A 17,593-nucleotide genomic window follows, 5' to 3' on the forward strand; every position below is an offset into this window, starting at 1 on the left:
CGTCACAGAATAAGTTGCTCGCGCGTGGTGCATTATTTTCTACCAGCTTTTAAGAGTTTTTGTTTTGAGCTAAACATGTGTGCTTCCCTAGCAGTTGATAAGGATAAAAAATATAATATTATTTGCATTAATTTCTGTCCTTTTATATAGTTCTATATTTATTTATTATATTTTATCCTTTTGAAATCCTCAGTCTTTATAAAAGGGTTTTCAGAACTGACACTACTTCAGTGTGCTTTCAATTCACAGTATTGTTAGCAAAATGGAGAGATTAGCAGCAGCAATGGTGGTGGTAGTTTATCTATGCATCTTCACAGTTCTTTGTGGAAGTGTTAATGGTGGTGGTGGGTGTATGAGATATGAAACTAGAGCTGCTCCTGTGGAAGGGAAATTGAATGTTCATTTGGTTCCTCATTCACACGATGATGTTGGATGGTTGAAGACGATCGATCAATACTATGTTGGATCCAATAACAGTCTCCAGGTTATTTTATATATAATTTGTAAATTTTTTTTTTTTTTTTTTTTTTTTGGGAATTAAATCAGTTTTTGCATTTCTTCTTGTTTCAGTATTTTGATTTTTTTGAGTTTTGTGATTTTTGAATGTATAGGGTGCTTGTATTAGAAATGTTCTGGATTCGGTGGTTGAATCGCTGCTCCGTGATCCTAACAGGAAATTCATTTTTGCAGAACAGGTATGTAAAAGAATCGAATTAAAAAGGGTTGATTCCAATCCCCCCGATTCGAATCGGAATTGGTTTTGGTTGCCCGCCCCCAATTTTGATTAATACCGGTCCGGAAAACCCATGTTGGAATTCACAATGAATGCGTTTGTAGATTTTCAGTTTTTGAGGCTTACGTTTTGTAGCTAAGATTTTTAAGATTTCTGAAATAAAAATTTATGAAAATGTTTGCCTTTTAGGGAAGTACTGATTCCATTTTTTAGGGTTTCTGTCAATTCCGACCAGTTCCAAATCAACGGAGATTACTCCCATGTTTGATTATGACTAATTTCGATCCAATTAGAATTAGAATCAATGGAGATTGGCCTCGTGTCTGATTCTCAATATTACAGCCATGACCTACACCCCTAGTGGTGTTAAATAAATTGTAATTTTACTTATTTTTCTTTTTAGTATGTCACATAGTTTTTGTCCAATACGAGTAATAGAGTCATTTCACAAATAAACAAAAAAAAAAAATGCAAGACAATGTCACCTTTAGATTTTTATTTATTTTTGGTAAAACAGCGTTGCCTTTAAATAATGACATAATAATAATATGTTAAATATTTTTTGAAAATCCTTTTATACCCTTATCTTACAGAACATTAAAAAAAAAAAAAAACAATTAAAAGAAAATGTCAAGTCCTAAGAACACCTTTACTCTATAGAAGTGTCATTCGGATACCCCCTTTAAAAATACATATAATTGTTGCCTATAGTTCCCCTTGGATTTTTTTGTGAATAAAATATCTCTACTTAAGGTTGTACCCAGTGCATAGAGCTCCCGCGTTTAGCAAGGTCTAGGGAGGGTCTAATGGATGTAGTTTTACCCTTATTTTCAAAAGGGTTGTTTTCAGAACTTGAACTCATGACCAAGTGTTCAACAAGTAAGCACTTGACCAAAACACGACCTTCAAAATATCTCTAGTTAAAGGGGGGAAATTGTAAGATAGAAATAAAAAAAAAATCAGATTGAACCGGTGGTTGAACCAGAAAAGAGAATTATTACTTTTCAGTTTGTGTTTTTGTGGTAGGGTTTAAAATCTTGGAAGATAAACTCCCACCGGCCGGCCGAATAGGGAAAACTTTATCTCAGGCCAGGGAGCTAGGGCGAAAGGAGAAAATGGGGAAGAAGTGAAGTCAAAAGGAGAAATTTCAGTGTAAATGGTGAACTTGCAGAGAGGGGCGAGGAATGAGTGATAGAACGACTCGGAAAAATTATCGGAGATAGAGCGATAGACAGTCACTGAGAAATTGGAGACATGAGACCGAGGGGGAGAATCAGAGATCGAACATACAAGATAGAGTGGGAAAAGAGAAATGGCAGAAATTACAGAGACGGAGTTCGTTAGCGGAGGAGCCCCTTTTTGGGCTTGGGCCGGGTTTTTCCCTGCCAAAATTGGTCCACTCGGTTGATCCGGATATGGAAAACTGGTCCAAGTGCGAGTCAACCGGGAGATTGACTGATTCTGAATCCTGAGTCTTGATTGGGTTTTCCAAACTACTATCAACCAGAACCGGCCTATTTTATAGTTTGTGGTTCAAACTGGTTTTAAAAACCGTGGGTGCAATATCAGACCATCAAGTTGGTTCTGATGGTAGAGAGGTCTTAATCAGTGTTGATAGAAATCTAAAATCCTCAAAAATTATAAATATAAAACAAATGATTTTCTCAGATTAAACATATTATTTTTGGACTTTCTAAATGATCAAAATCTATGAATGAAGGATCCCACAACTGTTTTCTTCTTCTTTTTCTTCTTCTAGTTCTATTCTTGTGTAGCTAAATTTGCTTACCCTTTTGTTAAACTAATTTTGTTTGGCAACTAGGCCTTTTTCCAAAGGTGGTGGGCAGAGCAGAATGTGGAGACACAGGAACAAGTGAAGAAACTTGTAGATTCTGGGCAGTTGGAGTTCATGTATGCAGCTTTTAGCAATTTATACTGGCTATCAACGTATGAAAATGAATTTATACACTTAGATACTAATAATCATTTTGCATTATTGTCACAGAAATGGTGGCTGGTGTATGCATGATGAAGCAACATGCCATTACATAGATATGATTGACCAAACAACTCTTGGCCACCGCATTATAAAGAAGCAATTCAACAAAATTCCTCGTGCCGGCTGGCAGATTGATCCATTTGGACATTCTGCTGTGCAAGCCTACCTATTTGGGGCTGAGGTAATGGGTTTCACTTGATCTTCTGCTCTAGAGTGGAATGTTCCTTAGATGGCTATTATAAAATTTACTTGAATTATTTTCATGGGTGAGATGCTTGTATAAGAAGTTCTAAATTAACTGTTTCTTTCAGTAGTAGAAGAACATTATAAAAGTATCTTAATCAAATTCTGAAACAACTTCATTTGTATGTGTTGTTGCAGCTGATCTTCTATGCTATTGCTTGCAGAAATTTGACATATTTTTGTCTTTCATAGACCATGCCTGACATGATTTGCTGTTTGTTCTTGCATTGCCATTATTGACTTGGAGGATTTCAAATAGTGATCTTCTGTTTTTTTATTTCTTGATTATTGAGTAACAGTTGTGCTTTATTTTGTTATATTTCTTTCACCACCGGTAGCTTGGTTTCGATTCTCTACATTTTGCACGGATAGATTATCAGGACAGAGAAAAACGTTATGTGGATAAATCACTTGAAGTTATATGGCGTGGGTCCAAGACTTTTGGTTCCTCTTCTCAGGTTTGGAACCTTTATTCTTGCTCCATCTTCAGACTATCATTTTTTTATACTTCAATTTATTGACATGTCTGAGCTTTCTATAGATTTTCACCAATGCATTTCCCATTCATTATGGTCCTCCAACTGGTTTTCACTTTGAAGTGAATGATGATTCTTCCCCTGTCCAGGTACCAATCTTGATAAAGATCAAGCTTGTCTAGTGCCTTGTTTTTACTTTTCTAATAACCGTATCACCTCCTCAGCTGTATGTGATAATTGCAGGATAATCCTCTTCTATTTGACTACAATGTTGGAAAGCGTGTAAAGGATTTTATTGATGCTGCTATGACTCAAGTAAACTTTGGCACTTTAAGTCTTACAATGAATTAGATATTTATAATAAAATTACATTTGATGAGAGGATGTTGTGGTTCATCCTTCTCTATCTGAATTACATTTTAGTGTTTCTGACAGGCAAATGTGACACGCACAAATCATATCATGTGGACCATGGGTGATGATTTTCAGTACCAATATGCTGAATCTTGGTTCAAGCAAATGGACAAGTTAATCCATTATGTAAACAAGGTAAGGTCAACGGGAACAAAATTCAAGTACCTTATCAAGTTTTCTATCTTTTTGTATCTGTTCAATAAATCTAATGTCCTCTATTATTTCAAAAGCTTCTAATCTCAAGTTTACAATAGGGAGCAATCGGGAATAATTATACCCTGGTTAGTTCTAGGTACTGATTCTATTCTTCATGGTTTCTCATCATCTTCTTAGCTTCCTTTGCTAGTCTAAGTCCCGGCTGTAAAATCTTGTTCTCCGGACAAGACTTGCATAGCACTTCTGTTGTGAGCGATTCAGGGGGGCCATATTAATACCAGATTGACAAGAAAGGGTCCCGAATGCTGCACAATTCTAGTGATTTTTAGCCAGAATTTCTGCAAATCAAGAAAACTTTTTGCCTTTATTACAAGAAAATTCCATCATGTTTCCTTAAATTCCTTTATTAGCTTTAAGCTAGCATCAGGATTTTTCCCCCCTTTTAATAGAAGACTAATAGTTATTTTTGCTTCTAGTTATAATATCCTATCATCCAACATAATCATATCTATTTGAATTTGCATCGTCTGAATTCAACATGTACAGGATGGTAGAGTGAATGCATTGTATTCTACTCCGTCGTTATATGTTGATGCCAAAAACGCTGCAAATGAATCATGGCCACTGAAGACCGATGACTATTTTCCGTAAGCAATATTTGTTTCTCTTCTGGTGTGATTGCAAGAATGAACTTATTTTTCTTTCCTCCCACTAATTTATATATGCATATACTTTTCTAATAGTTTCATAATTCTTACAGATATGCAGACAGAAAAATGGCGTATTGGACTGGGTTTTTCACAAGTCGCCCAGCACTCAAGGGATATGTCAGAATGTTGAGTGGATATTATTTGGTGAGCCATCATATCTGAATATCAATTGAATTCTTATCAAGTAATGTCTTGAGTCTGGACAAGAGGATAGTGAAGAAGAAGATCATTTTAATGCCACACATGCACGTGCTAGACCATTTAGACCTATTGTTTTGATACATCTCATATAGTAGATCTCCTGGTAATTAATGATCCTAATAAGCTACTAAGTGTTTGGATTTTGTACATTTGTAAATTTAAGTTTAAGTTCCAGAAGAACCATTTATCTGTAGTCTGTTGTCATCTGATTTGTCAACTTTCAGCCCAGTATATCTCCTTACTGGGGTACAAACACTGGATCTAAGTTACTAGATGTGTGCCTTTACTCCTGAGCTGGATACTACTTCTCATCCTTTTCCTATTCATCAAGTGTGATATGAATTTTTTTCAATAAATATATCTGAAAGAACCTATCGTTGTCTAAAATAGGCTGCACGCCAACTTGAATTTCTGGCTGGAAGGAAATTCTCTGGTCCCAACACATTTAGCTTAGGAGATGCTTTAGGCATTGTCCAGCATCATGACGCTGTCACCGGTACTGCAAAACAGCATACAACAGATGACTATGCGAAACGATTGGCTATTGGAGCTTCTGAGGTTGGCTGCCACTTCTGGTCACTTCAATTATTATGAAATTTTCCTTGGAAATTTTTTACTTCTTCGGTGTTAACCTCTTTAATGTTCTCATTTTATTTCTCTCCCTCTCTCTCAATAACTTTTAACAGGCAGAAACTGTTGTAAATTTAGCTCTGTCATGCCTTTCAAATTCGAAATCTGGCAATCAATGTGCAGATCCTGTTGTCAAGTTTAGTCAGGTATGATCTTAACACTACCTTGGTAGAGGGAAAACCTCTGTAACTACTACAAGAAGATAGATGACATGGGAGGAGATTGCTTGGGTAGGTATGGCCTGGTGGCTGGCCTTCACTTCTGCTAACTTGTACTAGTTCTCAATAAAGCTGTGCTCAGCTCTCTCTCTCTCTCTCTCTTTTTGAATCAGTTGGGCCAATCTCTTGGGTCTCCAATCAAAAGTCCATTAGTATCTGTGAGAAAATGTGGCATGTTTGGAGATATCCAGGTGCTAGTGCTATGATATTGCCAGGACTCAGGTCTGAGTGAATTCCTGGCAGGACTAGAGGCCTATTTAGGTCTTATGTGTAGTAAGGGATTAAGGGAATTGTGGAATGGAGAAGGAGCAATAAGTATGAAAGTGATAAATAAGTTCTGGTCAAATTAATAATAAGCAACCGGAAAGCAATTAAAGGGAGAATACTGATGGGAAAAATAATAACAAGATACAAGAACAATCTGAAACCTGCCATGGCACAATATGTATGTGTTAGTTTGGCCAAGCTCCACCACTTTGGCCCTTACCAAGACCTGTAGAAAATGAAAAAAACCACAAGAAAGTATTCACCTCAATCTCTACTTAGTCATGGTGGGGGAAATTTCATGTATTCAATCGGTAACTTTTTCAAAGAATTGAGTGTAAATTATATTAACAAATTACATTAATCTACATACGTGTTTAGTCACCAAAAAGTCTGGGGAAGGAGAGAGAGGCATGAAGCATTCAATTCCTGCCCTAAAAGATGTTCTGTTTTCACTGTGCTGCCTATCCTTGTGTCATGTTATTTTTTCCCAGTTTGATATTGCTTTATTGTTTACATTTTAAATAACAGTGTCCGTTACTTAATTTAAGCTACTGCCCACCGACGGAGGAGGAAATCCCGGAAGGAAAGAACTTGGTGAGTCTTTCATTGTCATTAACTCATTATGTTTTCTGCAAGCTGATGAGTAGATACCAAATTTCAAGTCTTAAGGAAATTGTATTTACAGGTTATAGTGGCTTACAATCCTCTTGGATGGAGTCGTACTGACGTAATTAGGATTCCGGTGAGTACATGCTCTTGTTATTGTGGTAGAATTTTAGTTTCTTATAGGTTCCAAATTGAAGGCCTTTAATAGATCCATTATTGCGAAGAAAACATAAATAAGTAAAAACTAAAGCTTCAAGTTATTGATGGAATTTTCTGATTCCCATGTTAGTTAAGTACCAAGGAGAAGAGGGTGAACTCTTGATGTTAACAGTGAAATGTTTTCAAAATTAAGACTTTTTAGTTATCCACAAATTTTTTTTTGCATATTTTGTGGATATAATATTTTTATGGCAACAACAAGAAACACATTTATTAAACATAGAATTCAATAAGAAGTCCCAGACCTAAGGGAACCCAGCGGGGAAGTAATAGGAAAAGAGAACTAGGCCATTCAATGGCACCCGAAAAAGCCACACACCATCCCAAATCTAAGGTCCACCAGGCAACAAGCTGTGCAATCTACCTATGTCAAACCCCGGCTTAGACGAGAAAGAGAGTAAAACAAAGATGGGATAGGGATAAACTGTAGCTATTTGACGCTCCATAAGAGATTTTTCTGTCCCCTCCATTGCAAAGATGGGATAAAGATAAGATGTAGCTATACTCATTACTCATAGATTGTAAGAGAGATTCTATATTTAATTATATTTCTTTTTTTTTTTTGCTTAGTTCATTTCATCTTGTTTATTTGAAAAAGAAAAGCTGAATATGGAAGTTCTGTTACTGCTGGAAGTTAAAGGATAAGCTCATAAACCATCAATTAAAAGAAGTCTGATCCTCCTCTCTTTCTCACTTTCATGGAACTCATCATACCTTTCTACTATTTAGCATTTAGGTACCTCATCTGCATCATAAGCATGTTAATAGTGCATAAATATGATGCCTCACATCTCAAAGGACCATGCTTCATAAACATGTTACTATCGACATTCTTATACAGTTGTAATTGGACTGTTGGGATATTCTCATTTAAATATTTATTATTATAAAGCTCATTTGAGGTTTAGGCCTAAATGATATTTCAAATGCTGGAAATAAAAAATTGTCATGTTCTCTGAAACCAACTTTTGCTTTCTCTTGTATCTGTTCCAATTAATACATTATTTACGATTAAAACTTTTCTAATAAAAGATCATTCTATTAGGTTAATGATGCCTATCTTATAGTAAAAGATTCAGAGGGAAACATAATTGAAGCGCAATTTGTGGGGGTCGGTAATGCTACAAGTAGCTTAAGAAAATTTTATACAAAGGCATATGGGGGAGTGTCTCCAAAATGGGTTCCAAAGTATTGGCTCTTATTTCGAGCATCAGTGCCACCTCTAGGATGGAACACTTACTTTATTTCTAAAGCTGGTGGGAAAGGTATGTTTTCTGACTTTCCTCTCATAACTCTTTATCTATTTTGTGTTTTAGTCACTTACTCTTAGGTGTAGTGAGTGATAGTTTCAGTTCCAACTTGCTAGCAAAAGAAGAAAAACACTTAAATTCCACATGGAACTAAAGCATCAAATTACCTTTGATTCTCCCCCCCCCACCCTCTGATGCTTTTGTCAAACTCATACAGAGAGCATAAAAAGTGGATTTCATTCTGTAACGAATGTTCCAAAAAATGAAACTATTGAAGTTGGACCTGGGGATCTGAAGATGTCCTTCTCATTAACATCTGGACAACTTAAACGGATGGTCAACTATAAAACAGGGGTGAGTTAATTTGTGTCTCTGCAGTGCTAGAATAATGTACAAATGGGTTTGTTCAGTCAGGACATTTTATTTCTGCATATTGCTAGAATAATGATTTATCTTTGCTTTATGTGTTTCTCCTTTTTATTAGATTTCAAAAAACTGTTGCTTTGCTATCAAACTGATTGTTACAATGAAACAGATCGATATTCAGATACAGCAAACTTATTTATGGTATGCTTCAAATATTGTTGACCCTGTTTATCAGCAGGTAAGCACTTGTAAAAGTACTTATATTTCTTCGTTAATATTGATGTTTTTCATGCTGGCATGCCATTTTTGTCATAATCTTGCAGGCTTCTGGTGCATACATTTTCCGGCCTAATCAGTCCAGTGCAATTCCTGTTTCACAATCGGTGAGCATTTACTAAAATTCTACATGAGAGACAATGTGTTGTTAATTAGTTATATTATTCTACTAGTAGTTAATAATTTTAATTAATGACAGGTACCTTTGAAGGTTATGCGTGGACCACTTGTTGATGAAGTCCATCAACAGTTCAACTCATGGATTTATCAGGTGCTTAAAATTACTTTGTGATAATCAAGTTGTTTAGGAAAGAAATGCCAAATTATCAAATCAATTTTCATTGATGCATTTTTTAGTATATTTGAGTAATAATACACAATGCATTTTTTATAGTGAAGCAATTGAAGCAACGAGTAGAAATAATTATTGGATCAAGGTCCATGGTTGGAAGCAACTAGTGATGTCAAACCTATGACTTTAGTGATGTTAACAGGCAACTGGTTAAGAGCGACAACAAATATCTAAACCCTCGCTTCATAAATCTAAATGGTCTTAGTCCTAAAGGGAAGGAAAAGTAAAAGGCTAATTGGGGGTTCGTCTGTTTTGAACTCCACACTGCCAAGAGAGCAAAAGAACTCTTTATATAGTAATCCCTAAAGTAGTCGGTAAAAAAATTTGTAATTGATGTCTTGACGGTCCAAATGCATAAGAACAATTAGTGAATCATATTTCTTTTATGGCATCCTAATTAAATTCTTTTACACTTCAAAAACGCAGAATTAGGGAAGTTTTTGATCAGTTAGCCTAACGGGTGAATGTTAATGCAAACAACACTGTTAGCCTTGAAATATTGCTTGCTTCCTGTTACTGCATCATCCTGTTAAATATTAGAAGGATTCCGTACGAAATGAGATGCCAACAACAATATATATTGCCAGTACTTGGTATAGTGATGTTCTTTTTCTTTTTCTTTTCTTTTTTTTTTTTTGAAGGGAAGTACTTGGTCTAGTAATATTGTCTTGTCCTGTTTTAATTCTTTTTAATTTTTCTTATGGTATTCCTAAATTCCAAGTCTTGTGATGGTGGTATTTATCCTTAACCATGTTTTCCAGGTGACTAGGCTTTATAAAGACAAAGAACATGCAGAAGTTGAATTCACTGTGAGTCTTTTTTTCATCCTATTTCATGAAGATACATTTCCCTTTTATATTCCACCCCAAATTGATTGTCTTGTTTGGAAAAACACACCCCCACACACAAATTTTAAGGTGTGTTTTTCGAAAGCATTAAACCCGACTACTAAAACATTTTCCCCAATACTAACCCCTGTTGGAGGGTCCAACTCCAACCCAAAACCTTAAGGAATTAGGTGGAGAGCGCTCCTCAAGTATATGAAGGCACCAAGTGCTGAACTTAACCTATGAGGGACAATACCTCTATAACTCCCAACATCTCAACACCCCCCCTCACGTGTAGCTTCAGCATACCTGGCTCTACACGTGGACAGATAACTTAGGGTAGGACAAGAAAGGGATCCGGGCTTTGATACCATGTTGTAGGATCGAACCCAAAACCTTAAGGCATTAGGTGGAGAGATCTCCTCAACCTCAAGTATCCAAAGGTATCAAAGACTGAAATTAACCAATGTGGGATTATACCTCAATAACTCCCAACATCTCAACAACCCCTTGCCTAGATTCCATTTCTTGGTTACCACAATGATTATTATGGGATATCATGGAAAAGTAAACAGAATCCATGCTTATTTTATCATGATGGACACATTTTACCATGCTTATTTTATTATTTTGGGTCAGTAAAAAGACAATCTTTTTGGGACAGAGGAATTATCCTTTAATAGCTTAAAGCCTAACTTCTAGCAATATAAGTTTTATTTTACACAATTACATCAAGGGTTCTGACAAAATTCCTGAAATATAGATTGGCCCAATCCCAGTGGAAGATGGTGTTGGAAAGGAGGTCATCACACGGATGAAAACAAATATGGCTACAAAAAAGGTGTTCTATACAGATTCTAATGGGAGGGATTTTTTGAAACGGGTATTTTTCATACTTTTCTCTTTCATTTTTAAAGGTTGTTGGAAACCATTCAATGAACTCGCATTTTTGTCAGTTGTGCAAATTTACTCATTTCTCTTCCACCGAATATAATTTGTTACAAGTTATCAAGCATATTGTCGCCTTCCAAAAATTGAGCATGTATGTTGGCTGGACACAATGCTAAGGCTCAGAATTGGGTTTTCCTTGTTTATATTATCTGATCTTGCATATTTGACCGGGTAGTTGATAATTGTCTTTTGCTACTCATAATTTTCATATTTTTTTTCATGTAAAATTATGTGGCCTTATTTTTTAGTCCTTGATCAACATGTGTTCTTCTAAGGAGAATGGGAATGTGGAACACCACTTCATTTGTGTGAATGTCTAGTGAGGTTCTATGGCCTGTTCATTTGTTTGGAAAATGGTCCTGGTTGTAGGTGTCAGTGTAGTAAGTGTACAAAATCTTCTAGATGCTCTGGTGAGTTGTTTTGTTGGGTGGTTTTGGATGTAGACTCGCTGGACACATTTGGAGTTGGGGCCATGTGAAAATTTGAGGCCGTCTGCTTCTAGTTCTCACTCATTTACCATTCATTTTTTTAAGGAAGTGGGGAGGGGAATATGGGTATAGCCACTGACTCTTCTTCGATACCATTTTTTTCGCATTTTATTTTGTAAAAGTTCTTACCAGACTACGACCCCATGCAACTCATGGCAAGGTCCTAAAGGTTTTTTAACTAGAAAACCCAGTGCAACATATGAAATAAAAGTAGGAATGTGGGTTGTTCTGGTTAACTTTTTGGCCTTTCTTTAAGTGGAATAGGTGATGCTGAATGAAATGGATACACATAGTAGAGAGAGAAAGAGTAGGTGAGGAGAGACTTAATGACCATATCAAGACCCTACATCCCCACCGCAATGCTCATGGTTGAATGAAAAAGCATGCCTTTTGCTGTTTTGGGGGTTTAGTCAAGGAGAAAGGAATATTGAACTCATTTTTCCAATATTAAAAAAATGAAGGGGAAATTACAGCTGAGGTCCCTAACAGTAGGGGTAACTACTGTAGCGGTTACCTAACATTCAAACTTGATGTTTAGGGTGTTGGAGCATAAACAGTGTTAGTCTGACTGATGGTTGATGACGAAATGATCAAACTTCCCAGACCACCTTCATCTTTAGAAATATACACAATTGGAAGGGTACACTTCAACCATCATGTTCTGACATTTTTAGATTTTTATTTGGATCATGGACGTTCATTTAGCAATTAGAATTTTAAATCATGGGCAAACACAATGCTAATGTCTGATTTTAGATCAAACCATCAGAAGATTCTGAAAGATTTCAGTTGGAATATATTATTCAACCATCATGTTTTAGCATATTTAAATCATGGTAGACATAATGGCATATCAGATATAAGCATAGTTGTCAAGTTGTTACCTAGGTGACCACCTTGGCATCCAGGCGCCTTGACAAGTAGTGTTGCCTTGGTCGCCTAGCCAGGCATTTTGGTCTCCTTGGTTGCCTTGTTGGTGTCGCCTTGTGTCCAGGCCTCCTCCAACACCTTGGGTCACCTAGACGCCATGACAACTATGGATATAAGATCAAACAATCATAAGCTTCAAAAAGATTTTAATTGGAAGTATGGAGTTCAACCATCATGTTTAGGCTTTGTAAACCTTTTATTTGAATCATGTTCATTCATCTAGCATTTTAAACCATAGAAAACATAAGGGTATGACTCCATCTAAGCTAATACCTTGAGAAGTATATAATAGATTTTGATCAAAAGGATTTTACTTCAACCTCATATTTGGAATTTTTCAACCTTAGATTTTGATCATCACCGTTTGCTTGGCATGTTGAACAATGATAAACATGATGGTACAATTTGATCTATAAATAGATCATCAGAAGCATATGATCATGCAATCCATGTTTCAATCATGTGATGAAGGTTCAAAGGAATGATTTCAATGATTATGATTGTTGATCTAGTGAAGATTGTGGTTGCTTGATTTAAAACCTTAAATGAATGGCCATGATCCAACCCAAATATTTTAAAATGGTAAAACACGTATACTAATGTTGAAGTTTCTCTAGGTTAATTGACAATGCAACATTGAAACAGAGTAGCTGGTGTTTCTACTACTTTGGTTTATATAAGATAGAAGTATGGTTATTAACAAAAAGTAGTCTTTATACATGCAATAGCCCATGCCTATGTGGACTGTAGTTTGGGCCTAGAAAATTCCTATCATAATAGAAAAGAACTAAAGTCCTATGCAGGACTTCAGGTTATGGCATGAAATTAAATTGCTAGAAAGTATGCAAAGCTAGGTAAATCATATTTGATGTGCAATTATTTTTGTTGGGTAGATGTCTTTTCCATTTAGGGACAGCGAGTTTTGCATTATTGTATATTGTCCTTGGCATTTCCAAGAATCATATTGATGACTTTTTACCAGTTTTCAATTTGGGAATTTCTTTCCTGTCCTTATCATTGCCATTTGTATATTCTTTTGTTAAATTTCTGGATCTTTATTAATATTGCCCAATTTCCTGTAGGATACAATTATTTCAATTAGCTATACTGAAATTTGCATGTGAGATTACAGATAAGTTAATTTGTGATTCTTTGCAGGTGAGAGATTACAGATCAGATTGGTCACTTTCAATCAATCAACCAGTAGCTGGGAACTATTATCCTGTAAGTTGTTTTACTTACTAAGAATTATACACATCTGTAGATACTCCATAACATCATGATGAATTCGAATTCTACTTTTCACAATAAGGTCCAGACAAGAATGAGCATGTACACAGGCAGAGTTAAGGTCCCTTTAAGGAAGTTTACTAGAATAAACATGACCTTATGGGAGATGCTCATGATAATCAAAAGAACTTACTTCTGCGATTGTGGAGTGGACAATATGAAAGGTCTGACTGGATTGACATTCTCTGTAAATCTTGCATTTGGAAATAGAAAGTAGAGTGTGATTTCCTCATCTCTGTGTACAGAATCTAGAACATGTGAAATGGAATTTATCTTGTCAAGCGGTTTTCCATGTAGCCCAAGTTGAACCAGACACTTGTTTAAGTGGGTGGAAATAATGCATATGAAAATGTAGTGCACAATGAACTTATGGTGTATCCACACTTGGATTGTTTACATACATACTGTGTTTATATGCATGTATGTATGTGTATAGCATTTCCAAACTGATTTTGTACAATTATTCTTACACTACATCACCATCAAAAACTAACTGTATCATTTTCAGCTTAACCTTGGAATATTTATGACAAACAAGAAATTTGAGTTCTCAGTCTTGGTTGATCGTGCCACGGGAGGTGCCAGCATTAAAGATGGAGAATTAGAGCTAATGCTTCACAGGTTTGTCCACATGGCTCTATTTTTCACTGTTCAGTTTTTTTTAGTTGCAATAGTTACTTGTAGTTACTTCACTGTGGTTTATACAAGTTAAACTGAAGATCTGTCTGTTCTATTATATATGCCAGGCGTATACTTGTTGATGACTCTAGAGGAGTCGGTGAAGCCCTTAATGAAACAGTTTGTGTAGATAATAATAAAACATGTGAAGGGCTTACGGTATGTTAATACATTCTATCATTGATATGCTTCTTAAGATTGTTTTCTAGTCCCAGCAGCAATGTATTGTAATATCGTATACCTAAGTGGATGTTCATATTGCTGTTATAAAACTCAATGGTCTTGTATGTTAATGTTCAAGGATAATATAGATGGACAAATAAAATGTTGATTATTTGGGGTGGGGAATGGAGAAAATATTTTTTAACAAAACCTTCTAAAACAAGTACTTTATACAATTTAATGTCTTAGCATTAATATAAGCTTTTTTTTTATAATAATTAATAAAATAAAACTAACACCAAGTTCATGTAAAATATAGTGTTTTTCTTTTCTTCTTTTTTCATCAATCAATCTGCTAGGGATTTAATACTTTTGAGAAGGAGTGTGGACTTGGATTGCATAATGAATATTAGATAAATCAATATAAAAACGTTAATTAAGCATAGAAGGATTACACTATTAAGGATAAAAGTCAACAAAAAATGAGATGCATCCTTTAGTTTTCTAAGTTGTTTCCAATAAATGGGTACATATCCTGAATGGATTGTGCAACTAATATCTACATCCCTGGAAATGATGGAGAACAACCTTATTGAGCTAGTAACATCTTACCAAAAACATATTCCACTGTTTTGCATGGAAAAAAATGGAGCCTTAGTAGTAGTTAGGCTTGTAAGGTGGTAATACAATCCTTGATCACTTTTGAGAATAAGTTTTGTGTCCGCATGTGTCGTATGCATGTTCATTGGTATTTGAGGCATAAGGTTCTATATATTTCTCCATCATATATAGAGTGACTTGTTAACCTTGGATGATAATTTACATTTTACTATGTAAAAATATGTGAATAAGGCTCCAAATAAATAAGTTTTTTCCAGTCAATTGATCCTATGAGGGTGGTGGGACTCAAGTTTACCCAGATAATTGCTAATGTAGAACCTCACTCTTTATTGAATTTAAAAAAAAAATCAATTTAATAAACTTTCTAGCTGTTCATTTCTAAAAAACAAAAAGTGTTTAGCTGTCCAAGAACTATGTTATAATTGTCATAACATAATAAATGAGCACCATTTTGTGAACATTATATGGATCTATATAGTGATGCTTGCTATCCATCGCCGAGGAAAAACAGAGAGAGAGAAAGAGGGGGGGGGAATGTTAACGTTTATTGCCTAACGTTTTGCTAATTGCTGTTGTTAGAACCAGATATCATATTGAATTGGGGTCGAAATTTCAAAAGATTTTGATTTCCCTTCTGATCTTTGTTGTTTAGATTCGGGGAAACTATTACGTGAACATCAATCATCTTGGGACTGGGGCACGATGGCGCAGAAAAACTGGCCAAGAAGTTTATTCACCCCTTCTTTTAGCTTTCACACATGAGGTATGGCTTTAAGCCTTTATCAAAAGCAATGATAACTTTCTAGCGCATATTAATTGTTGAAAATTGCTTTTACAGAAAATGGAGAATTGGAAAGCTTCTCATGTGACAACGATGACTGCTATGGATCCCAACTATACTTTACCTCCTAATGTCGCATTAATCACTCTTCAGGTTAACCTAGCTTTAAGTATTGGAGCATTGGTTGTTTGTTGAACAATACTTGTTGAACTTAAAAATGCATTTTTTTTTCCAGGAGCTGGATGATGGAACAGTGCTACTCAGACTGGCTCATCTATACGAAGTAAAAATTATTTTTTTCCCTTTGTTTTCATAATAAAGTGGAATATCTTAATAGTTAACAACTAATTATTAAGTACATAAAACCAAATTGTTGACTTCCACTGGACGCAAAATAAAAATCAGTTTTGTTTTCACTTACTTTTAAGATGTGAATGTGAATAGGCTGGTGAAGATCCGGTGTATTCACAAATGGCTAAAGTGGAGTTGAAGAAAATCTTCACCAGAAATGTGGTAAGTAATTCTATTTTAGTAGTTCTGATGCTTTACATGTTCTGCATAAGTATGTATTATACGAATAATGTGGTTGGAATGGAATATGGACTTGACTGTAAAATTTCATTTCAACTTCTTACTGAGCTTTTTGTTCTCCATTTGTGGATGATCACCATCTTTTAATGTTACTATGAAAAGGTTTCCTCCATTAGAATATCATTGGTCCGAATCAAAATGTATGCAATCTTGTTTTCTATCTTTGTTGATTATTTCTTGGGAGTCTCTGAAAGTATAATTTGAACTCTACCATTAACTTGATATCAGAAAAGAATTGGTTACATACATGTTATGTTGACTAACCTTCCATCTGTTTTTTTTACAGATTAAGGAGGTGAGGGAGATGAGCTTATCCACAAACCAAGAGAAATCAGAGATGAAAAGTATGAAATGGAAAGTTGAAGGGGATGTTGTAGAGAAGCCTCCCATTAGAGGTGGTCCCATTGATGGTTCATCCCTAGTTGTTGAGCTGGGTCCTATGGAAATCCGCACTTTTTTGTTAAGCTTTTAAAATGCATTGCACTTTGTTGCTACTTGTTTAGCAATTTATTACTTGGGTTTGCATAAGCCAGCTTCCCCCTCCCCCCAACAACAATAAAAAAGAGAGTAAAGTTGAAATTGTGCTGCTGTGTAAAGTTTATCCAGATGGCCCACCATTTTTATGTCATGTGGAAAGTGATATGGCAATTCTGGCTATGTCAAATTTCAACTACTTCTCTGCAGAGATATATATTTTAGGCACAATAGAAAAGAATGGTGTAACCGGGGTGGGTAGATATCAGGTACCCGCATATATACAGAGTCAAAAAAGATATGGAGTCCAAAGGGGAGGGGGGTTTCTTTGAGCTTCGAGAGATGGCTGGGCCATATTCCTGGAACTGTGTTTTTCCAGCTTTACATCCCCCCCCCCCCCACACACACACACACGCAAAAAGGACTCAGTTTTGATCCTATTGAGATGCTCTCTGCAGTCAAAACTCTCCACCTTGTCACAGGTATTTCCCTTGGCTGCTGAGGCTTGAGGGCGTAAGACAATGACTTCTTATTTCTTGTAGTCTCAGACTGCAAGCAAGTGAGCAACTGATCTTTGTGCCTAATTATTAGCCTCAAATGCAGGCTCAATAGTAATAAAAGGGCAAAATCAGTGCATGAGGCTACCAGCACTGCAGGTTCTGGAGAGGGTCAAAATGTACGCAG

At 35.7% G+C, this 17,593-nt stretch overlaps 1 protein-coding gene across 3 annotated transcripts; it reads left to right on the forward strand.

Moving 5' to 3' along the window:
* Nucleotides 1-222: 222 nt before the first annotated feature.
* On the forward strand, nucleotides 223-16,963 carry LOC122649510 (alpha-mannosidase). Of its 3 annotated transcripts, none has more exons than XM_043842693.1 (29): nucleotides 224-484; nucleotides 612-695; nucleotides 2,556-2,644; nucleotides 2,739-2,913; nucleotides 3,314-3,433; nucleotides 3,517-3,600; nucleotides 3,695-3,766; nucleotides 3,887-4,000; nucleotides 4,568-4,668; nucleotides 4,782-4,875; nucleotides 5,323-5,490; nucleotides 5,619-5,708; nucleotides 6,576-6,641; nucleotides 6,733-6,789; nucleotides 7,918-8,137; nucleotides 8,340-8,480; nucleotides 8,662-8,726; nucleotides 8,812-8,871; nucleotides 8,964-9,035; nucleotides 9,878-9,925; nucleotides 10,707-10,826; nucleotides 13,471-13,536; nucleotides 14,111-14,223; nucleotides 14,349-14,439; nucleotides 15,716-15,826; nucleotides 15,902-15,997; nucleotides 16,080-16,127; nucleotides 16,289-16,357; nucleotides 16,722-16,963. In XM_043842693.1, exons 1-29 carry the CDS (start codon nucleotides 263-265, stop codon nucleotides 16,905-16,907), a joined length of 3,042 nt encoding a protein of 1,013 aa, XP_043698628.1. In that variant the 5' UTR covers nucleotides 224-262; the 3' UTR covers nucleotides 16,908-16,963. The 3 variants fall into 3 exon arrangements, with proteins under 3 accessions (XP_043698629.1, XP_043698628.1, XP_043698627.1); XM_043842692.1 differs by having other exon boundaries at nucleotides 8,340-8,476; nucleotides 8,658-8,726; XM_043842694.1 differs by lacking the exon at nucleotides 10,707-10,826 and having other exon boundaries at nucleotides 223-484.
* Nucleotides 16,964-17,593: the final 630 nt, after the last annotated feature.

The sequence above is a fragment of the Telopea speciosissima genome, chromosome 2, assembly GCF_018873765.1.
Source record: "Telopea speciosissima isolate NSW1024214 ecotype Mountain lineage chromosome 2, Tspe_v1, whole genome shotgun sequence".
NCBI lineage: Eukaryota > Viridiplantae > Streptophyta > Magnoliopsida > Proteales > Proteaceae > Telopea > Telopea speciosissima.

Bases quoted from the DNA above. Each gene is read 5' to 3' on its own strand.
- LOC122649510 (XM_043842693.1), top strand. From the start codon at position 263: ATGGAGAGATTAGCAGCAGCAATGGTGGTGGTAGTTTATCTATGCATC. The intron at 8,481-8,661 runs GTTAATTTGTGT...TGAAACAGATCG, and splicing joins CAACTATAAAACAGGGGTGA to ATATTCAGATACAGCAAACT. The intron at 15,998-16,079 runs GTTAACCTAGCT...TTTTTTTTCCAG, and splicing joins TCGCATTAATCACTCTTCAG to GAGCTGGATGATGGAACAGT.